The sequence below is a fragment of the Tachypleus tridentatus genome, chromosome 12 (assembly GCF_004210375.1).
Source record: "Tachypleus tridentatus isolate NWPU-2018 chromosome 12, ASM421037v1, whole genome shotgun sequence".
Classification (NCBI taxonomy): Eukaryota; Metazoa; Arthropoda; class Merostomata; order Xiphosura; family Limulidae; genus Tachypleus; species Tachypleus tridentatus.
Genome location: NC_134836.1, coordinates 72,865,433 through 72,890,664, shown reverse-complemented (window position 1 = coordinate 72,890,664; position 25,232 = coordinate 72,865,433). Strand labels below are relative to the sequence as shown.

The window sequence follows — 25,232 nt, the reverse complement described above, 5'->3', positions numbered from 1 at the left end:
GCAAAGATACACAATATGCTATCTGCGCTACGCCCACCAAAAGATTCGAAACCAGATTTTTTGTGATGCGAATCTGCAGACTGATTGTTCACTCATTGAGAGTTACATATTGAAGCAATATTTAATAAAAGCGCTGATCATTAGTTAACCTGAGATTGTCCTTTTACAATTTGTTTGTTCATTTTGAATTTCACGCAAAGCTACACGAGAGCTATCTGCGCTAGCCGTCCATAATTTAGCAGGAGGGAAGGAAGCTAGTCATCACCACCCACTGCCAACGCTTGTGCTACTCTTTTCCCAACAAATAGTGGGATTGACCGTCACATTATGACGCTCCCACTGCTAAGAGGGCAAGCATGTTTGGTGTGACAGGGATTCGAACCCGCCATCCTCGGATTACAAGTCGAGTACCTTATCCACTCGACCATGCCGGATCCCCTGTTATAAACAAGTCTCTTAAATATCCTTAAGTTCTAAACCATAAGGTTTTTATATATTTTTACACTTTAGAGTAACGTCCACATTGCATGACATTGCAGAACATTGACTACAGGCACGTTCTTTTTTGTCTATCTGAATATAACTTCTTTTAATGGGCACGAACAATTGTACTTTGTTACATACGAGGGCTGTTGAAAAAATACGCGGACTGACGTCATAAAACAAAATGTACTTTATTTAGAAGTTACAGGTCTGGGACTCCTTCAAAGTACTCTCCTCCCCAACGCACACACTTATCCCAACGGTGTTTGCACTTGTTGAAACAGTCCTGGTACGCTTCTTTTGTAATGTCCTCCAGCTCCTTCGTCGCATTTGCCTTAATCTCGGGAATCGTCTCAAATCTTCTTTCTTACAAGGGTCTTTTGAGTTTGGGGAACAAGAAAAAATCGTAAGGAGCAAGGTCAGGTGAGTAGGGGGGTGGGGAAGAACAGTGACCGAGTGTTTGGCCAAAAACTCAAGAGTTCTGAGGGCTGAATTTCGCAGCAACGCGGTGCATCTTCAATTTTTCGGTCAAAATCTCGTAACAAGATCCAACTGATATCCCACACTCTTCAGCAAGCTCCCTGACAGTCAGACGTCGATTTGCCCGCACCAGGGTGTTGATTTTGTCGACGTGTGGGTCGTCAGTTGACGTGGAAGGACGTCCAGGACGCTCATCATCTTCAATGGACTGTCGACCATCCTTAAAACGTTCATGTTACTTGAAACATGCCGTACGCTTCATAGCAACATCACCGTAAGCCGTGTTAAGCATAGCAAAGTTTCAGTCGCAGATTTTCCAAGTTTAACACAAAATTTCACAGCAAGTCGTTGCTCCTTCAGGTTATTCATTCTGAAATCAGCCAAACGAAAAATCGTACTTCACTTAAAACCGCGTAGCTAATACACAAATGAAGATATCTGCAATCGGGAAATGGCGTCGTAATCAGCTGATCTGTGCAAACCTAGCGACACCAAGCGGATTTCCCTGGAACCAACTGGAGCCGCGCAATTCAAACAGTCCGCGTATTTTTTGAGCAGCCCACGTATAATTAAGTATAAATCCACACAACAGCTTCTTGAGCTTACCCACAGGGATATCGAAATCCGAATTTCAACATTATAAGCTGTGAGATTTTCCACTGCAAGTAAAGAACAAAACTCTGCTATACTTTTCTAAACATTAATTTCATAATATGGGTAATAGAATAACTGTTATAATTCTTTCTGAACTAATTGCTTAATGACACATATGTTAAAATAGTTTTTTTTATCCCTTTTTCCACTATCATGATAAATTATATATCCTATCGTGTCAATAGCTGATTTTAGGATTTCGTAACTTATGACACTTCTGTCAATAAACATTTCTTACACAAAATGGTGGACGTAGAAAATTCCGAAAATCGAAAACCCATTCGTTCAGAAGGGCGATCGGCCAGCCAAATTAATAATAGTATTACTAATAATGTGAATGTAAACGTTACTTATACAACAGCAAGTGAATACGCTTCAACAGTAAATCAATGGCTTTGGCAATGTTATTACCGACAGTGTTTTCTAACCTACTTTCCTTATTTTCTTCTTCAGTCTGCGTATCATTATCAAAATACGAACAGTGGAACAGGCGACGTAAACAGAAATTTTCCTTCTCCCATTTTTCCTGCTCAGCATAATCTTGGTAACACAGATGTACAAAACGTAAATGCTCAGCATGTTGACGATATACATTTTCAGAACCAAGCGCGTAGAATTAATGAACGAGAAATTCGAGCTCAGCCTGGAAGAGGACAAGTAGGCTTACAGCAAGGTAACTAACTTGTCAGTGGTTTCAAAAGAGAACCAAAACTCGGGAGCTTTCGCACAGAGAAGAATGCTGAATAGTAAACTATGGAAAAGCTCTCGACTTTTTGGTCTCGTTTGAAACCACTGACAACTTTTATATATTATCACGTGTGTTAACTTATTAATCAGAACTTAAATTGTCACTATTAATCCTAAATTATATCGATAAAAAGTCAAGGTACAAAAGTATTTCAGATTATTTAGATTACCGCTATAACATCAGAATAAGCAGAAAAAATAATGCAAAGCCAAATGAATCATGTAATGTTAACCCCTTGCATTTTCCATAAACTTTCGAAGTCATTGAATATTAGACCACAACATCAAGATGAAGCAATATCAGTGTTTTATAAGCTTCTTTTGTATTGTAAGTTAATTCATCCAAAACTATTTTGTTTTTAAGTTTCATTATACTAAACAATGATAACAAGGGAATTATGGTTATTTAAGACTACATTTGAATTGAAAACTCACTGTTGGCTTGCAAAAAGTAGAATTTATACTGATCCTTTGTTTTTCAAGAAATAATTGATTCCCATTTGAAGTTTCTTTGAAGTGTTGGTCACCTCCTTACCAAAAGCAACTCATTCTTTTTTCTTTCTAATCACTAAACTTTTGTTTTTTTGTTGTTTTCCTCATAATACAGCAAAGATGTGGAAAAAAAATTGAAAGTCTTGTTTCCTACCAGCCCCTCACATGAGCTTGTAAATTTAAAATAATTTCATCTGTTACCCTTATTTTTTGAAGAGAAACTATCTTCAAGACACTTAATTTATGTGTGTAAGATAATCCATTCCATGAATCATTCTAGTAGCCCTTATTTTAACTGTATTCAACAGCAGTAAACCAGTATCCTTTCTTAGGTAAGCAAGCAGAAGTTGTACACACAATAACATGTGAAGTCTAACCAGAAATTAATACAGAGAACAAAATTACATTTTTTTGTTTTGTAATAAGTTTGACTATAAATACACTTTAAAATTCCATTTTTTTTATTATGAGCAATAGAGTACACTTTAATGGCTTGGGTGATTTATGCACATTATGTCAAGATTAATAATATTATTAACAAACTGTAATATTTCATTGATACTTTAAACTGTCAGTAGTCAGTGCAACTCCATAATTACAGAAAAACAAAACAGTTGTACATTTCACAAATCCATCATTTATTACAACCAATTTTATCCCCAAAAAATGCAATGTTTTACACATCTGAGATAAAGGTAAAAATCTAGATAGTCTAGAATTTTAAAAATAAATAATGTCAAAAAAAATCCTGAGAAAGTTTTAAATGACCAGACTAACTTAAGCTTCTCCCACTTGTCTCTAGGATAACATCAAGGTCACTTCTAGTTCTTTGTTTAAACATGTATATATAAACACTGCTACAAAACATTTCAGTCAGTACTTGATTATGCATTTACTGGTGAAACCATGGTTGTAATAAATCATGTATTTGTATGGTTGTTTCTTACTTCTGTAAATTATAATTGTTTATGCATCATGTTCCTGTCAGTATTATTAATTTATTAAACACATTATCCCATGTATTATTCTACCTTGTTGTTCAACATCTACCAGCTCGTAGCTGGAGTTTAACCTGTGATGCTGGTATCTCATCCAGAAGGAATGTGTCATCCTTAAGTTTAATTGTGACAAACTGGCATCTTGTTTAGAAGGAATGTGTCACCCTGGAGGTTAATTGTGATGAACTGGTATCCTGTTTAGAAGAAATGTGTCACTCTAGAGGTTAACCTGTAATGAAATGCTATTCCATCCAGAAAGAATGTGTCACTATACAAATCCACACAAAAAAAGATATTGGCAGCAGGTGCTGCCTGCCTGTTATCTTACCTGTAATCAGTAGTTCAAAATTAACAACAGTGGCAGATAGTCTATGTAGCTTCACCATGATTAAGACTAGTCAAACAAGTTTGGTGGTAATAAGAATTGAACCCAAGACCTGCAAGTCACAATCCCCTCTACCCTAGAATCACAAAAGCTGAACAGACTTTAAATATTAAAAAAAAACAACTTATAAGACTAAAATTTGGCAGGGCACAAATGACCTAATATTTAGCTTTATACTTAACAGTAAACAAACATAGTGGCAATATTTTGTTTATTTGGTTAGTTGAAATATTTGACAAGAGTAATAAACAGAAACACTAATTTTGGTAAATCTGTTTAACCATAAGTTTGATTAATTGGTTTAATTATAATTTGTTAAATTATACAATTGCAAGAAATAAAAAAGTACAAGTTTAATATTTACTAATTTTTATTGTTTAAGACTTCAAAATGCAGTTAAATTTTTTTAATAGTTGTATGTTGATTGCAGGTGTTGGAAGAGAGTTCAATGTACCTCCTCTCTGGAAACGATTTCTTGCAGAAGTTGTAGACTTTTTTATCTTACTGGTGATGAAGATCGTGGTGACATATCTTGCAGCTGAGTTTGGTGTCATGTAAGATGTGTGCAAGGTTTTTATTAAAATTAGATTGCTTCTTTTTAGTGTGTATGTAATGTATAGATATACTGGAGTAAAAATCAAGGGATAAGGGATGTTCTATAACTGGTAAATGTTCTTATGTAGAAGAGAAACCAGGACATCATTTCATACAAATAGGCCAAAGGAGTTTACTTTCTGTAGTCTTCATTGTGATAAACTATTATATCCTTGACTTCAGTTCATAAATGAACAAAATAAATTATTAAGTTATGTTTCATTTTACATTAAGAAGAGTTAAAGTTTGTTCTCCCTTCATTCAACACAGTTAGAGAAATGTGAACATTTGTGTACTTCAATCTTCACAACCAGTACTTACAAAGATAAGTTATTTTGGAGACTGAACATTATACATTTTTAATTATAATAAAATTGTAAACCACATCATTAAAAAATAATGACACTATTAAAAAAATTAATATTTACTTAGGAGTAACTATTGTGCAAAACTCTATCAAAATATGGAGAATTTTATTTTTTCTTTATCACAGTGTGTAACCTTTCATATTAAAATGACTCTGGAGGAGAAATGATAGAGAAATTAGTTTTTTATCCTGTTATACAGCAGCGTGACAAAACTTTAGTTAATTGATTTTGGCATATAAAATTAATGATGATGAATAGTGCATGGACTAGCTAATGATTGTGTTCATTTTACTAACTTAATTAACTTGTAAATGTTAAGATTTCCTATGTAGCATGACGTTTCCAAAAATATATCTTACTTCTGCTCACGTACGTAGCTATTCTCGTGTGGTGCTGCCCTCTATTTGTAAAACTTTTTTGCATGCCACAGTTCCTTCACATAACTTTCAATTCACACGATTTAACTGATTCTTGTATTTTGATAATCATGCAACTCCTATGTTGCTATTCTACCTAACTATCACTTCTTGTATGGTAGTTGTCAGGTTTAGATGTTTTTGTTTATGGCTCCCTTTGAATTTGTATAATATTAATTTGTACCTCATTATGTTGTGGTATCACTTAATTTTCTTCCTGGTTAGAGAGATTAGTCATTTCTTATGTGTTTTTCTTTCTTTACTGACACAGTTGTGTTTGGCTTTCATTTGTATTATGAATTCTGAAGTACAAGTTGCCACATTAGAGGTTGGATCTTCTACTAGTACGTTTCTTCAAGCAAGAGGGGCTCGATTTTGGAATTAAGAACAACTAACTATTCATCAAGAGATTGATCATTATTTGAGCCAACCTTCTTTTCCTCGTGTTGCTGAACTTCCTCCTGAACAAGCCCAGAGTGACAAAGCATTTGACATCTTTTTTTTTCCTCCATCTGAAATTGCTGTGTCTTCCCAAATTCCTACCACAGGTTCTTTCAGTAGGCCTAATACAGCATTTTTAGATGTGGTTTCCTAAGTATATTCTTTCTTCTTCCTTTCTCCAGTTTCCTATAAACCTCTTCTTTCCTTGTTACTTGAGATTCTCTTTTCTTGGTATTTTGTGTTTCCACCATTTCTTGATATTGGGGTCCATGCTGAGCAATATGTATCTCAGTTATGTGAGGGTTCTAGCATGCCTTGCTATAACCTGCCATCAACCTGACATTCCCTTCCTTGATTCTCAATAACTGAAATCCATTTTATCTGTTTGGTTGTCTTGTTTGTTTGTCCCATTGTTTATCGCTGTTTTTGATTAACCATGTAATTGAATTATTGCCATTATAAGTTATTATTATTTACAATTAATTCAAGGTTTGTCAGCTTAATTTGTGCCATGACTAAGGAAACTAATTAACTAATCAGTATTGGTGTTTTTGATTATTATTATCTACAGGTTTTCCAACTGTCCACAAGTTTTGTAAAAATATATAATTAAGTTAATGCAGTTAATTAATTCTCTTAGTTGCAAATAAAAACTGTTAGGCCTTCTTATGTTCAAATGATCATACATGCAGACTATAGGTTCCAGTTTGGAGCAAGGCAAAGTTTAGTCAATTCTATCTCAGTAGCGTTAATTAGAACTTATTTTTCAATCCAATTTTGATTTTTAAATGTCTATTTTACAGAAACATTGACAGATATGGCTCCGAAATTTTAGAGGGAAAAATGGATTTTAAAATGGCATTTGAAATGACTTCTGATGTTTTAACTCTGGAGGTTGCTCATCGTATAGTGGTGTGTTTATATGAGGTAGGTCACTCATTACTGTTCAACATGTGGGCATTTCATCCTAGACTTGTTTACTCTATTTGTTTTTTCTTTATATATATAAAAAGACCTAAATAACCCATTATATATATTAAAAACAAAATCAAACTTCTTTTTATGATTTTTGTTAGTCTGGTGAAACCTTCAAATATTTTACAAGCAAGGAAATTAAAAATTTGATGTGCTTGTTCAATGTGAAATTCTACTAGTCCAACTACATTACTACACATTGTTAATATGTAGTATTTCCAGGAAAGTTTAGCTTGATGTTACAAAACTAAAAATAATGTGATTTTACAAAAGTATATGTGATCTACGTGTTTAAAGTAACATGATTTAATTCAGAACATACTAAAATGTGAAATTTGTAGGCAAGTTTTCCAATTTACGTATACAACAAAACCAAAATAGTTGCATGGTGGACCAATATTCGGAACACTTTACTCTTTTCATCCTACCTAAGAAAAATGGTATAAGTCATTTTGCCAAAGCAAGTAGATTAGAAAGTCTTATAAACATAAAATGAAATGTTTTGTTATTTTAGTTTACTAAACTGTAAATAATTAAACTATTATTGACTCATGCATCTATGTTTTATAATGATTTAATTTTTGGTTATTAAATAGGATACCATCCTTACAAAATTTTAGACCTGATAGATTGTTGACAATTTCAAGAAAAAATTATAATAATGAAAAAATAGCGTTTCATTCTGCACCATTCATGCAAGCAGAACTACACTAGCCCAGACAAATATATGTTGTAGCCTGAACTGGAAATTTGAAATTATGAGATACGGATCAATTTGAAGCATTTCTAGTCTCCTGACATAGACAAATAAAACATTGGTTGACAAGTCCAAAGAACATTAATTTAACATGTTAAAGGATTGTTATTGGTAACTGACATTTGTATTTGTTTCATTTTTTGTTCCCTTGTTATGTTTCCAAATAATGTATCCAATATTTCAGCATAGTTATTTTCCTCCACCAGAATATTGTAGCATTTCATAAAGCCTTGAATATACTTCTTAATACCATAACAGTATCACTAAAGTGTTTTATACTGAACCTTGTATGGGTAGAGAAAATTCTACTCATACCAGCCATTTTTACATGTATATTTTTCTCTTCAAGTGGGTTTTCTTGTCATCACGGATGACGTACACCTGGTGTATCAACAGATAGACTAAAGTAATCTTTGTGAAGTTTAGTAATGTGAGGAATCCACTTTGAAACAAAGTGTGAAGATGGTTTGAATGGATTACAAAGAAAACATTATTACAAAAGTAACATAGTAACAAATTTACAAGAGTTCAATGAAACATTGTGCATTTGTTACAAGATTAAACTGTAATAATGTTTTCTTCATCACCAATTCAAGCCATCTATGAACTTTATCAGTACCAGTAAAATTTTGTTAATAAGAGTAAAAATCTGAAGTTTGATTCTTCAGTTTCCCATGATCTACTTGTATAAAAGTTATGTACATACATATATATACTAATTTTATAAAAACCAGTGTGTATAGGGTAGTCATGTATACAATATTAAAAGTAGCATCTTAGTGTAAGGCACAATAAGTTTTTATAGTGACAAGTGTCTCAACCACAACAAACATCACTAATTCTAGTTATTATTACTGAATAGATAATGCAGTCTAATCTTTTAATCAACAAATCTGAGTACACTGTGACTTTCCTAACACATACAGTGAACATGTTACTGTGCGAGACTGGTTGGTGTATAAAACTCGGGTGACGTTGCATTCAGGACTTGTATATATTGTTACACGTTGTTATATGAGGCTGGCTCTTTGGTATAGAGTAATCATGTGAGATGAATTTCTTTAGAATATATGTTTATGAAATACAAGGTTTGTGTGAAGAAATCTGTTTTGTCATCTTTATTGTAATTGTAACTTATGATAAATAGCAGCTAGTAGAGATTTTACTGATGTGTTGAAGGTTCTTTGATAAAGTGTGTGTGAAAGTTTTAACAAACATCTATTTTAAATCGTGATATGTTAACTGTAACATAGGATTACACCCCTCTATACACCATTCATGAAATAAACGTGATAAGGTAGGGTTCGTGATGAGAGATTAATGCTAATTAAAATAAGCAAGGGAAAAAGGCCCTAAAGTCATGTGATCTACATACATAACAGAGATTGCTGAGAAGTTATATGTAAAGAATCAGGCAGCTTTGTCAATGTGTAGGTGCAAAACTGGTCACAGGCTAACAAGTGTTAGCTGACTCATAACCATTGTTTATAAAGGATTTAAACCAGCCTAAAATATTAAAGGAAAATGTAGAAATATTTAAAGCTTCATGATAGGAATGGTAATAAGGATAGTAAATACATGAGAGGATAAAATTGTCTACCTGTTGCTATACTAAAAATACACACAAAATACTAGCTTTGGAACATGAGAAATAAATATGTATTGTAGTTAATATAAAACTAAGTTTATAGTGATCTGGTAAGATGCTCTGATAGAGAATTTTTTTCCTTTAGTTAAATGCTAACATCCAACAGTAAACATATAAAAAACAGCTGAAAAGTAGACTGGAAATTTTGAGCTGGATGCAAGTTGAAAACGTTTTATAATTTATTTCTAAGATAGGTTACAGTTTTGTTTTATTGTCACTTGGACAGTTGATAATTATTTTGTGAGGTTACAAAACAGTCACAGTGATTCATATAATTATGCAATAAAGAACATTTAAAAAGTACCGACGACTGTTTGAAATTTTGAGACTCTCAACCAAACACTGCAAGATAGTGGATTGTATCACAGTAGAACAACTTTTAATAAAATGATTAGAAAATATGACCTATATACTCCAGGGTTAACATGCACAAACATTTGGTATTAGACATTTTTATATTAGAGATATATATATATTTAAACCTTTGCAGTTTCATCAGGGTTAATGTACACAACTGCCTATTATCAAACATTTGTGTATTTTATTTTATTTTAAATTAAAAAAATATTTTATATATATATATCTGGAGTATAAAGGTTGTTCTACACTTTTTGTGAACATGTGTAAATCTCTCCAGTATACACTACAAATGGACATTAGAACAGTCATCAGATCAGTCTATAAGTATGATATTATTAGTTGAATATGAAAGGAGAGTATTCTGGTTTAATTCCACCTCTTCCCCAGTATTAAACTTTTTCATCTGAGGTTTATTCAAGTAAAAATTTACTGAATGTATTTTTAAAAATAAAAAAAAAGTTTATTGTTGTAGTTTCAGTTTTCTTTTCTAGTAATAATTCTTCTATGTGTAACTAAGTCATCACTCTTTCTTTGATAAGCTTTGGTAAGTTTACATTTGTAGTCTTAGAAAACCTAGAATGTTTATTATGGCCAGGTGGTTAAGGCACTCGACTCGTAATCTGAGGATCGCGGGTTCAAATCCCCGTCACACCAAACATGCTCGCCCTTTCAGTTGTGAGGGCATGATAATGTGATGGTCAATCTCACTATTCATGGGTAAAAGAGTAGCCCAAGAGTTGGCAGTGAGTGGTGATGGATAACTGCCTTCCCTCTCGTCTTACACTGCTAAATTAGGGACAGCTAATGCAGATAGCCCTTGGGTAGCTTTGCATGAAATTCAAAACAATTCAAGTCATAAGTTGGTAATACAGAGGTACTGGAGCTTATATAACATGAAATCATGTTGATTTGTATTTATAATTATTCTCTCAAAAATATAAAAGTTTTTGTTTATTTATGATAATTTTTCTAACTCAAAATTTATTTTTGATTGTGGCAGCATTGTAAATACAGTGGAACCCCTCTAAAGCAGTCACCTTTGGGACTGAGACAAACTGGCCTGATTAGAGGGGTTCCACTGTACATAATTAGGGATTATGTAAACAAAAAAGGCACTGTGATTGAATGACCTCTTTCAAGGGATGACCGAATCTGAGGGGTGGCCGCTTAGAGTGGTTCCCTGTACTTGTTAAAAGTTGTTTTTAAGTTGTTTATTATATTACTTATGATCAGTATTCTCTATAAGCTGTGCAACTGTGTGTCCATGCAAAAAAACCAATCAAATGCCACATGCTTTCTCGGTAACAGTGAGGAGTCTCAATGCATTAATGGCCTTAATGACCCTGAAACTCAATAGGCCTAAATCCTAAGTAGCCAACTGGTAGCACTGGAAAGTGGCCTAGTGATCCAGTGGAGTTGGTAGTGTAAAAATATCTCCTGCCCCCTTAAAAAAACTGACAGTACACATTCTGACATGGCCTTGATGCCAGTGCATGTGAAAACATTCATTCCTCACAAAGATTAAAAATGTTAGAGGAAACATTGGTTATGATATTCAAGGTTAGTGTGTTACCATTAATATTTGTGTGTATTTATCTTATCTGTATACCTTAAAAGGTTTTACTGTAAAAACTGTAAAACTTGCAAGTTTGTATAATGTATTAACATACAAGAACATCATTGATGACAACTGGAAGTTAAACAGAAGCTTATGGTTTCCTGTAATCATAGAATTGCAAAGATTTGGTGAAAATAGTGGTTCTGTAATTCTTGTTTGGTGGATATAATCTAATAACTTTTATCAGCTTGTTTGTATTTCTATTTATTCCATAGAACAATACTAATAAAGATAGCATCACCTGACAATGTGTGTAAGAAAAGTAGGATAAAAAATTAAAAATCATGAGTTGTCTGATACATTTAGTAGTGTTTTTGCAGTCTGAGTGTCAAAGACAAGTTGCACAACACACAGTGCAAGAAATCCTTTGATTGTCACAACTTTTCAGTGAATGTGTTTATAAAAGAAAAAAGATTACATGTTTTTTTAACACTTATTCAAGTTTTGTGTGATTGAATATCCTGAATTAGATTATCTGTCTTCATCATGGATCTGGAGTTCCAGGTGGAGCTACTCCTGGGAAAAGTGTCTTTGGATTACGAGTGGTGTCTTGTCAAATTATTGAGGAACTGGGTAATGACAGAATAAGGGTCATCCCTGCTGGTGATATAGGACTTGGATGGTAAAGGCTGTTATATATATCCAACTTAAATTGTGCATTTTTTATGCATTAATATTTTAATGGCCACAAATAATAATTTAATTACCAAATATACTAATATTGTATAAATGTTTTAATTTTACCCTCTTATTACTTTATTATTCCTTACCACTATTAAGTACACGTATCTAAAGGTTTCAACAACTGTGGTGAAAACAGCACAAACAGTGTGTTATGAAGCTTTGTGCTTAATAACAGACAGACAGGCATACATGAGCAAAATTATGTGCATACCGTATGTCTGTCTTGATTGAACAGTATATCCATGATGTGTCAGTTATTAGGCACTGGACAAAAATGTACTCACCTTGCTGATTATGTAATTTGGTGAAACATTTCAGGTGTTCATACTGATAAACAAATCTTTATGTGGGAATCTTTGTTAATTACATCTTAATTCAAATGTTTAAGTGCTGAAATCTTTCTTTGCTTGCAGTGTATTGTTTACCTAGACCCAATCTCGTTAGAGTAAACGTCAATGGATAGAGATAGAATATTTCAGCGTATTTGAGGATGTCTGTAAACCTAAACAAGCATTATTCAAACTACTACAGAATAGATTTAAGGGTATAAAAGTACCATAGACCTTGAGCAAATGTTTTACCACTAATATTGTATTACACTCTACCCTGCAAAATAGGGAAACCCAGTGATAGATATAACTGAAAGAGTAAATTATCTCAGTATTTTTTGCATAAAAATGCCCCTCGATGTGGATTCCTGTACGTGGTGAGGGGACCTCCCAGGGAAGGTTCTGTTCTATCTGGTTACCTTCTCTGGAATCTAAACATCCACCCACGTGTTTGCCGTGCGTGGCGACCTGTGAAGGGGAGGAGAGGATCCTGGTGGTTGAGGGGTCCAACCCTAACACACCACTTTGGCCCTGAATTCCTGTAGACGGGCGGCCTTTGAGTGGCCCCCCATGGGTCAATCAGCTGGTCCACTTGGGCTAGAGTCAACCAAGTACCAGTGTTGGAAGTTCTCAACGGGTGTTGTGGACATTGTGCCTGTTGCTGGTGTTTGGGTATAGTGCTCACGAAACCCTGGCGTTGCTGCAATGTCCTTGCGTGACTTTGTAGTGCATCCCCTTGTAGGGCTCCATGGTGGGTGGGGTCAGTGGGTACCGAAATTTTTTCTTTTTCCTATGGATCCTCTAAAAAATTTAAATAAAATTGTAAAAAAAACAGTCAATGGGTAAGTGACCACGTCTTGAATACTCAGAACAGCAATCTTCAACATTAGTAACACACGTACCTCATTTTCTTATATTACATTCTCTTTCAGAAAAACCTTTAGGGCAAATGTCCCCTTTTTTTATTCCAAATGGACTAGAGGGACTTGCTGGCTCTCCAAAGTCAGTAAAGAAACTTCGATCTGGTGACATATTGGTTGAAATATCCACATCCCAACAGAGTGAACTCCTCTTGAATTCAAAGGCAATTGGGGATATACCTATTGAGGTTGCACCCCATGCTACCTTGAATTCTTCACGAGGAGTTATTGTTGAAAGGGATTTGAAGAATGTTCCCGAGTCAGAGATTCTCGCTGGTCTCTCCACTCAAGGAGTTTCTGCAGTGAGGCGCATCTCCACTCTCAAAGATGGAGTTACACTGCCAACAGATACCCTCGTTTTAACATGTACTTCACCACGTGCACCTGCCACCATCAAGGCAGGTTATCTCGTTTGCAGAGTTCGGCCATACATACCAAACCCTCTTCGATGTTTCCAATGTCAGAGATTCGGCCACTCAAAGACATCTTGTCGTGGTTCCCTGACATGTGCTCTTTGTGGAGGCAAGGACCACGATGCCTATGACTGTGACATGAACCCACATTGCGTAAACTGCAATGGTTCTCACCCCTCTTACTTTCATTCTTGCCCAAAATGGTTGGAGGAAAAAGAGGTCCAGCGTTTGAAAACGACACATAACATTAGTTATCCTGAGGCTCAGAAATTGCTGTCCACAACTCCATCTCGGACATATGCTGCTGCACTTCATTCCACAACTACAGTGGGAGTGCAGACAGATCTCTCTGTGCCTCCAAGAGAATTGTTTTCAAAACAAATGAAAAGCCTTTTGACCTCCGTGGTTAAAAAGGTTGATGAATCGACTTCCACACCCATCTCTGTTCCTCCCATACCTTCCAACAAACCTCAAGATCCATGTCCTTCAGTTTCAAATACAGGCATTTCTTCTGATACATCTTTTTCTCCCACCACAAGAGACAAAACAATTATTCGTTCGCGTCCTCAGTCACTAGATTCCCCTTCCAACAACAAAAACCTGCCCACCCGACCCAGAGCAGGATCCATGGAGGTTGATTGACCTCCTCCGACTAAAGACAGTAAAGAAAAAAGACGTGGTCGTAAACCGAAGGGTTCTCCAGCCATTTCACCTACCCGTTCTTAAAAATGGCCACCTTGGTACAATGGAACTGTTGAGGTTTACGTTCTAATCTGGATGATATCAAAACGCTGAGTGCTTCCTACCATCCTGTTTGTCTTTCTTTACAAGAAACATTTCTCAAAACTGCTGATACTGTCTCCATACGGCAGTTTTCTCTGTACAGAAATGACAGGTTGTGTGATGGTCAAGTACATGGAGGGGTGTCACTGTTGGTTGATCAACACGTGCCCACCCTGTCTTTGTCACTCAACACACCCTTGGAGGCTGTAGCCATCCGTGTTTCCTTAGGTCATATCATCACTGTTTGTTCTCTGTACCTGTCCCCTGGAGAGACATATGATCAATCAGATCTTGATGCTCTCATTGAACAATTGCCATCTCCATTTCTAATCCTAGGGGATTTTAATGGGCATCATCCCCTCTGGGGAAGTGCTATTATTGATGGGAGGGACAGATCTGTAGAGCGGATGCTCTCTGATCACAATCTTTCTCTTTTCAATACTGGTTCTTCCACTTACTTTAATGCACCTAGTCAGTCCTTTACCGCTATTGATCTCTCAGTTTGCTACCCTTCATTATTCTCCCATTTTTCATGGAGGGTTGACAGTAATCCACTAGGCAGTGATCATTTTCCGATCCTTTTGAGAGAGACTGTCCGTGGTCGATGCCACCCTACCCGCGTGCCCCGGTGGAAGCTGGATCAGGCAGACTGGTCCACTTTCACTGCTCTCACAGAACTTGATCCTGCCATCGTAAATCAGCCATCAATAGACAACTGTGTAGCAGCGGTATTACACATGCAGCTGCTCAGTGTATTCCTAAAACTTCGACACGTTTTCCACGATATCCTCATCCGTGGTGGAATCCTGCTTGCCACTTAGCACGGAAGGCTCAAAAGCGGGCCTGGGATACTTTTCGTAGATATTTCACACTTTCAAACCGGGTTGCTTTCCAACGGGCCCGTGCACATGCTAGGTGGGTAAGACGTCAAAGCCAGAAGGAATCTTGGATTAAGTTCACAACCAGCATATCTTCTACCACCAGTTTGATATAGAGAAGGCTTACGACACAACATGGAGTTATGGCGTTTTGCGAGACCTTCATACATATGGGTTACGTGGCCATGTTTATTAAAAAATTTTTAATGGACAGGAGATTCCAAGTTCGTGTGGGTTCGACACTTTCCCGTTCTTTTGTACAGGATCTTGGAGTCCCTCAAGGCTGTGTATTGAGTGTTACACTCTTCAGTATAAAGATAAATGCCATCACTGAACAACTCCCTCTCACTGTTGCGAATGGGCTGTATGTCGACGACTTTCACATCTCATGTCAGTCGTCAAACATGAGATATATTGAGCGGCAACTACAAACCGCCCTCAATTGTGTACGGAAGTGGACTCTGGCAAACGGCTTTAATTTTTCTCTCTCCAAAACTGTATGCATGCACTTTTGCCATCGACGGGGGTATTCACCCTGATCCTTAACTTCATATCGGTGAAGTTTTGCTGCCAGTGGTGCCGGAGACCAAGTTCTTGGGGCTTATCTTTGATCGTAAACTGACCTTTATACCACACTTAAAGCAGCTTCGGGTCAAATGCACAAGAGCACTGAACATCCTCCGTGTTCTCTCTTCTACCAGTTGGGGGGCAGATCGCTGTTCAATGTTAAAGGTATATCGTGCTCTTATTAGATCGAAACTCGATTATGGATCAATGGTCTATGGCTCTGCCAGACCCTCGGCCTTAAAGATGCTGGACCCCATTCATCACCAAGGACTTCGACTCTGCACTGGGGCTTTCCGTACCTCTCCAGTTCAAAGTATATACATTGAATCTCATGAACCTTCTCTACACCTTCGCCATTTGCAACTATCTTTACAATATACTTCGAAACTTCATTCCTTACCAAAGCAAATAACCTGGAAATGTGTTTTCCTTGCTCGGTGGGCAGTACTTTTTCAGAACAGACGATCTGTCATTGCTCCGTTTGGCCTTCGCATCCAGGCGCAATTGGATGAATTGGGTCTGTCCTTGGATAACATTGCAGATTCCAGAGGTTGGCCCATCCCACCATGGCTTATTACAGCCCCCAAATGTGACCTTTCTTTCAGTCACCTAAAAAAAGGCAGATACTCCAGATTGGAAGTACTGTCTTTTATTCAATGAATATCTTTCAAACAATCATTCAGTTCCCATTTATACAGATGGTTCCAAATCAGGTAATTCAGTGGGCTCTGCTATGGTTTGCTATGGGTCAGTAGTTGCGCGCAGAATCCCTTCTACAGCTTCTGTGTTCACTGCTGAACAGTATGCCATATCTCTTGCCCTGGATCATATTGCAGCTGAGCAGTACTCCAACTGCACTATTTATACTGATTCGCTTAGTTCTATACTTGCCTTGGAATCGCTACACGTTAGCTCACATCCTATTCTCGCTGATATCCGAAACCGACTGGCCCATTTCTCATTAGCAGTTACTTCAATCCAGTTTTTCTGGATACTAGGCCATGTTGGTATTCGCGGGAACGAGCTTGCAGACATGGCAGCTAAATATGTCTGCTTCAGCACCATCACTCCTATGCCTATTCCCTACATGGACTATGGTGTTGTCTTCAAGGCTCAGTTCCGTGCCAGCTGGCAGTCCACTTGGAGTGAGCAACGTGACAACAAACTTTTTCAAATCAAACCCAAAATTGGACTTTGGCCATCTAGCTTCCGTAAAGTTCGGAAGGAGGAAGTTGTTCTCACTAGGCTATGCATTGGTCACAGTTTTTTAACTCATCATTTTCTTTTATCTGGAACTGATGTACCAATGTGTAGTTTGTGTAACACTCAAATCACTACCAGCCACATTTTACTTTCTTGCCATCGTTACGATTCTCAACGACGTCACTATTTCAAACATGTTCATTCCCAGGGTTTGTCTGTAACATTGGACAGAGTTATTGGTGATGGTGATTCTGTCCACCTTGATAATGTTTTTAATTTTTTAATGGCCATTAATCTTTTTAATCTCATTTAAGTGTTGCATATTTATTCATTACACCTTTTTAATTGTGGTTCCTTTTTTACAGTTTTAATCTCTCTCCTTCAATTTAACATTGGACAATGGCCAGAACATTAAATAACTCGACACCAGGACTGGAAAGGCCAACTTCAGGTGACTAGCGCTACTTTTTGAACTACTCGTTAGTCGTCCCTGCGATTTGTTATTATACTTTTGCTGCATATCATTTTACACTTTTACTACTTAACTTTTTAGTACTGGCCATATTGACTCATAACCCAGAACCAGGACTGGAAAGACCAACTTCAGGTGACTGACGGTGGTTTTTATACTTACCTGTTAGTCTTCCTGGCGGGTTATGATCGTTACCATTCTGCTACAGGTAGTTCTTTACAACTTTGTTGACTGGATGTCAACATTGGTTTTACGCCATTTTCTGTTTTAATTGCCGTTTTGCTTTTATCTTCAATTACTTTTACAAATTTTACTCCATTTACTTGACTTTTATCTTTTTACTGGACATTTGGCTACTCATTATTACGATTTTGCGGAGTGTCTTTTAAAACTTTTATTCTTTTACATTTTGATAATAGCTGCTATGACACATAACCTGGAACCAGGACTGGAAAGGTCAACTTCAGGTGATTGATGGTGGTTCTTGAACTTACCTGTTGGTCTTCCTGGTGGGTTATGATCATTACCATTTTGCTAGAGTAAATATTTTACAACTTTGAAGACTGGATGTCACCATTGGTTTTTACACCATTTTCTGTTTTAATTGCTGTTTTGTTTTTACCTTCATTTACTTTTACAAATTTTACTCCATTTACTTGACTTTATCTTTTTACTGGACATTTGGCTACTCATTGTTACAATTTTGCTATGTATCTTTTAAAACTTCTATCCTTTTACATTTTGATACTGGTTGCTATGACACATAATTCAGAACCAGGACTGGAAAGACCAACTTCAGGTGACTGACGGTGGTTCTTGAACTTACCTGTTAGTCTTCATGGCGGGTTATGATCATTACCTTTTTGCTAGAGTAAATACCTTACAACTTCTTATACTCTGCCTTCTATCTTAACATTCTAGACTAGGTGTCAACATTGGTTTTATACTTTTTTGTATTACCTTCATTTCCATTTATGTCTATTACTGCATTTATTTATTTTTACATTTTTACCGAATGTCTGGCGCAGATAGCCTCGCTGCTTTGTGCCATAAAACACTAAATCAATCAATCAATCATAAAAATGTGTAAAAAACAACAAAGTTTACTTCACTCATGAAGCATGAGAAACATCATAATAATGTGAGTAAAGTACTCTAACTTTGACTTTATTCAGTTGATATAGTTCGAAGGGCAGTCACTGGTCTGATTCTTGGTATTCATTATAGACAGGTATGTCCCTGATACTAATGGAAATATATAAAAGTAAAAGCAATGCAAAACAAGTCATTGAAAGTGGATGAATTTCATCAAAACAAATTATTGTCAGAAGTTAGAAAATGATTAGTTAGAATATTAAACTCTTGTAAAACATTTATGAAAGTAAGCTGTTTGAAATTCACAACGTGAGTTGTATTTTAGATTTTAAACACCAGAAAGAGACATAGAGAGAAACCTTTTCATAATTTTCTCTCACGGTAGTAAATTCTCAGTTTTTAAATTATAATATTACATAACAGATTTTTAAAAATCTGGTGCAAAGAAAATAAGGAAGAAGGAAATCATGTACAACAGCTACTGTCTCACTCAAAGTAAAACACTAATCTACTTTTTGTATTAATAGTACAAATATTTTATGAGTGACTTACATGTGTATACGTTTTTTCTTGCGTGTATTGAGGCTGTTTGTAGTTATATTGTACTTTATACCAGATGTTAAAGTTCTGACAAATTTCATGTGGATTATCTTATTTCCCAACTGGAAACTTAAATGCTCTTTGATTATATAATTAATTCATGTTTATGGTTGTACGTTGTGATCAGCCAAATTCTAGCCATGCTTCTATAACACAATATAACTGCAGGTTTGTTTGTGCAGAACACAACTAAAGTTACGTTCATTACATTTCTTTAATGTTAACACGACAGTCCCCTGGTGGACAGCAGAAGTCTACAAACTAACAACACTAAATTTGAGGGCTCATTTCCATGAAGTGAACCCATCAAGTAGCTCATCGTAGCTTTTGTTTTAAAGTAAACAAACAACTGTAATACAGTTGGAATTATTTACATGTGATATAAACTAGTGGTAATATTTATTTGTTTTATAGTATAGCAGCAGTTACATTTTTGTCACATGACCAGCACAACTGTAGTTGTTTATATAACATGAGTAGCACATCTGTTTTTATGTATGTATGACACTCCTTATACAGGTACAGTTACGGAATTGCATAATATAAAAATGTAATTTCAGTTAAATTTATAACATTATTAATATAACTGCAAGTGTGATTTCGTGTCATGATACACAGTTTATGTGAATATATGTAAGTTTCACCTCAGTGATACTAACTAGTCTAAATTATATTCCCTACAGTTGTATGAGATCATTAACATCTATATCACTGTTATAAATCAAAGAAATTGATATAAAAATATATTGGTGAAACTCTAAACAGTGAAATAATGTATATGCAAAAACGGTTCGTTTGGGTTAAGAAAATATTTTACATAGAAGAGTGAACCACATTTCGACCCTCTTCGGTCATCGTCAGGTTCACAAAGAAAGAAAGAGGTAACTGATCGGAAGCTGACCACAAGTTTGGAAGGGGTTATGTAACTTGTAAATAGTTGTGGCATATACAAACAAATGGCCTAAGCATAGGCAACCCAGTATCACCAGTTCTAGCCAATATTTTTATGACACAAGTTGAAACACAAGCAATTAACACAGCATTACATCCACCACTATACTGGTAGAGATATGTAGATGACACGGTTGCGGGATTCAGATCTACAGAACACACACTTAATTTTTTCAATTACATTAACTCTATTCATTCCAACATTAACTTCACATGTGAACAGGAAGAACAAAATAAAATACCATTTCTTAACCTCAAAATTACAAAAAACCGACACACAATTTAAAACAGAAATCCACCAAAAAATCACCCATACTGGACTATACATTCCTTGGGACTCAGCACATGAAACAAAACAAAAACTCAACATACTGAGAAACCAAATAAACACAGCCATAACACTATGCTCACCAGATAAAATTAACGATGAATTAGACAAAATAAAACAATACTTCATCAACATCAATAAGTTTCCTCCACAAACCGTAGAAAACATTATACGCACGCACCTTGACAGAAAGCAAAATCAACCAACGAAAGTAAATATATCTCACGAATCAAAAAATCACAAAACCATATGCTGCTGTATACCATATATTCCTGACATCAGCAGACAAATAACCAACATTTGGCAAAAACTAGTAACAAAATACGACATTCCAGTTAATACCAAATTTATTCAAAAACCAGGCACAAAACTGAGGTCTATACTATGTAAAAAACTACACTGACAAACACCACACCAATATTATTTATAAAATACAATGTGATAACTGCCACGACTTCTATATTGGAGAAACAAGTAGAAAAATGAAAACCAGATTCAAAGAACATAAAATGTCACCTTCAGACGTTTTCGAACATTGCAAGTCAAATAAACACAACATAACCATAGAAAACACTCAAATACTAAATAAAGAAACAAACAGAAACAAATGCAAAATTAAAGAAACCTTACTTATACAACAACTTAAACCCAAAATAAACCAATATAAAGAAACGCCTTTATACCTATATTAATATAATAAAATAAAATTATATATTCAAACATCTAACACTACCCTCTACATTCCGACACTCAGTTACACAACCCTTTCCAAACATGTGGTCAGCTTCTGGTCAGTTACCTCTTTCTTTCTTTGTGAACCTGACGATGACTGAAGAAGGTCGAAACGTTGTTCGCTCTTCTAGGTAAAATATTTTCTCAACCCAAACGAGCCGTTTTTGCATGTATATTTCTCTACAAGTGGGTTTTCTCGACATCAATGAAATAATGTCTTTGCTTCCTTCTCTAACATTTTTTGTTTCTGTTTTCTTAGGTCATTTATCCGTTCCTTCATTAAGAATTTTTCCATGGCCTTCTTTTTTCCTGCAAGCTTAACAGTGTTTTTCTTCAATCATAACCGTGCAGTGTACGACATAGTTTGTAATTCCCTTGTGGTTGAAGATATTCCTCGTCAGCAGAGGAGAAATTAATTCAGAATAGTAACTCTCCTATCCTATCCTATCGAGCATGAAATAATGTCTGAGGTTAAAATACGGAAAACTGGTAGTGTAATTCATAACATTTTATCCACACCTTATTCATAAATCTTATTGACAATCCTAGGAAATTGGTAATGATAAAAAACCTTTTTTTATTAAACTTGTAACTATGCTGTCTGCTTACCAGTTGAATCTTTAATATTAGAAGGTTTAATGAAAGTTGTATGTATATATTATTCTTTTTGACTTAAGTTATGTACAAAACCAGTTTATACTTGAACATTTTGATTGCTTCTTCTAGATAAAATTTTTTGAATGAAACAAGTGTCAAGAGAATTTGAAAACTACAAAAAAACATTTTTGTATTATTTATGGTATTTCATCATTCTTTACAATTTTGATAATTTGTTCTTCAGGCAATGTTGTAAATGGTAATAATAAACTTGAAATAATTAATACTGAATCACTGAAGGATTATGTACAAAGTAAACAATTGTATTTAAATTATCACTTTCTACACATTGCTTGTGATATCCGACCCAGTATATAACTACTATTTTCAGTTGTGTCCTGTGTGTTATCTGGTATTAAAACTGACGGGGTCTTGTTCATTATTATTCTTTTATCCACAGACATTGTAATATGCAGATAAACTAATGTTTCATAAATCTGAATTCTTCTGTTAGAAATTGTATGTAAAGATTATATTAATAAATTATTGAATTTCTGATACAATTAGTAGATAGTAATTAGTTGAAAAACAACCTGACAATGACATGGTAGAACACGGTATGTAAGTTCTAACATTTCATTCCTATTATGTTTCACTATCAACCTGTACATTGAAAAACCTGTATAAAGTTCCCCCCCTCTCTTTAAAATACAACAATATCTTGGTCTTTTGATATATGCTATCTACAAATAAATGAGTTAACATTTCATCCATATGATTCTTCACCACTAAACTGTCCATAAATCTATAAAGTTTATTTTCTGACTTTATGACTGGCCCACCTGTTGCACAGCAGTATGTTTGTAGACTCACGCTGCTAGAAACCAGGTTTCAATACCTGTGGTGAGCAGAGCACAGGTATAGCTTTCAATCTTCATGACTGTGCTAAGTATAAAATGCTTTTGAAATTTATAAAAGTTTCTCTAATTAGCTAACAGTAAGAATAAAGTTTGATTTTCATATCTGTATATGTGTAGAAAATATAGTAATTAATACCAGAAATATTTACAAGCTTACTGTTATGACATACAAGTGCTGTCATTAATAATTTTGTACTCTCTACTAGTAAGCAACAGTCACCAGTTATCATTTCTTTATATTATGACAAACCTTGTTGTGGACTGATTTATTTTCCTCTAAATTTATATTTTGTGTATATATACATGCAAATTATGTTTTAGCTTACTACACTCCAGTGTGTGCTACACTTTGGGTTTACTCCCTGGTACCACCAAAAATAAAAAACTCTTAATTCACAACTGAGAACAATAGGTGTGTAATAAGAGTGATTATCAAATCTCACCATTAAACTAGAGTAGTCCATAAATTGGCAATGTTAACTAGCTGCTATACCTCAAGAAAGTCACTTCAAAATTAGAGACAGTTTGTACAGGTAGCCATCAAGTACTTCTGTGCAAAAGTTAGAAGCAGTTATTTAAATGTGCCATTTTCATGCTTGCACGTGTGTAATTAATAGATTAATAAAAGGGAATAATTGTAGGTTAAGTCCTAGTTCTGTTAGGATTTAAATTTATAAACTGTTAAATATATTGTTTGTTTATCGTTGAAAAATGGTTAATTCCTTTTTATTGTTTATACTAAAAACACATTTTCACTTCCCATCTTGCTGGGTATTTTCTGTAATAAGGCCATAAAAATGTGAAAGAGAGTGACATTAAGTTTCTTAAATTTCCACATCTGTGGTTACATGTAGATGTAACATAAGCTTGTTTTTCATCAGTCAGAATTATAAAGCATATCAGTGATTATTTGTACAAACAAAACTACCAAAGATGTTTCACAATGTTTAAGAGCTCTTCTTTACCTTTAGAACGAAGTTTGAGGTTATAGCGAAAGTTCTTTTAGTCAGCCTGTGAACAATTGAATAAACCTGTTTTTGTTTTATTAAACAACACGAAATTCTGTGTTCTAACCTAACTTAGAATACAGTATCATAGAAGAAACACTGTAATAATATTCTGTTCCTGAAACATGGCAAGTTCTATTCTGTTTTTGCGAGCCACTTGATATATCTGGGAAATCGTTTTCTGTAAGTATCAACTCTGTAAAAGTTTAATTATTGTGAGTACATAAATAACTTGAGGTTTGCCTTTTAATAGTAATTAATTAAACCAAATAAAGAATAACTGAGAACATTGATAATAACTTGCAAAATAAGTGTTGCACTAATTATGTGTACGATACGAGTGTTAAAAAGATATTAGAATAAAATGTTCATCGTGTGAAATGATACGAGTAAAGTTTTTTACTGAAAATATGGCTAGCTTTTAAATCACACCTAAAACGAAAAGACAAAAACACACCTTAATTTGGAAGATGCAATTAAAATAATGCTTTCATTAAACACCAAGAAAAAGTAAATTAAATTGAGACATCAGTACTTGAGTGATGGTTTGTATTCTGCTATCTTTTATGACCATTGAAAACTGAGTGAACAAACAAATAAAAATAGATATTGAATTTAGTTTCAACATTTTTTAATTTTTGAAATTTAGAATAAGGTGCCTGGTGGTACTAAGTTGCTCATTTAAAATATTCAAGTCATAATAAGCTTACCCTGCATGGGTAAAGGGTAAAGAAAATTTTAAATATATATTCTTTATAAGTTATACATTTGTGTGAATATTTCTATAAGTGTGAATTAATTTGCTACTTATGATACTGAGGAATAAGTAATTATGTATGTGTTTATATATAAATTTGGTTTGTTTTGAATTTTGTGCAAAGCTGTGTGAGGGCTATCTGCGCTAGCCGTCCCTAATTTAGCAGTGTAAGACGAGAGAAAGCAGCTAGTTATCACCACTCACTGCCAACTCTCGGGTTACTCTTTTACCAATGAATAGTGGGATTGACCGTCACATTATAATGCTCCCACGGCTGAAAGGGTGAACATGTTTGATGTGGCAGGGACTCGAACACGCAACCCTGTCACAATATTTCCTTTTCTATGGAAAAGATGATCATTGTCTGTTCTATTAAAATAATAGATTCAAAGAATTTACAAGGAAATTAAAACATTATTATCACATTACTGAAAATCCAAAACCATTCTCAACCCAGGAAATTATATTAAGTCACACTTTCATTTTTTCATGTAAATTTACAAATACCAGTTTTGACATAGTTGTGCTAAGTTTCATTGCTGCGTTAATGTCACTGTGGTTGGGTTTAATGAGGACTTTT

General features: G+C 34.9%; 1 protein-coding gene across 1 annotated transcript; it reads left to right on the top strand.

Annotated features, from left to right (window-relative positions):
• Positions 1-1,826: 1,826 nt before the first annotated feature.
• LOC143233590 (protein FAM8A1) lies at positions 1,827-24,281 on the top strand. Its single transcript, XM_076469963.1, has 5 exons — positions 1,827-2,290; positions 4,670-4,793; positions 6,862-6,985; positions 11,887-12,038; positions 21,631-24,281. Exons 1-5 carry the CDS (start codon positions 1,861-1,863, stop codon positions 21,785-21,787), a joined length of 987 nt encoding a protein of 328 aa, XP_076326078.1. The 5' UTR covers positions 1,827-1,860; the 3' UTR covers positions 21,788-24,281.
• Positions 24,282-25,232: the final 951 nt, after the last annotated feature.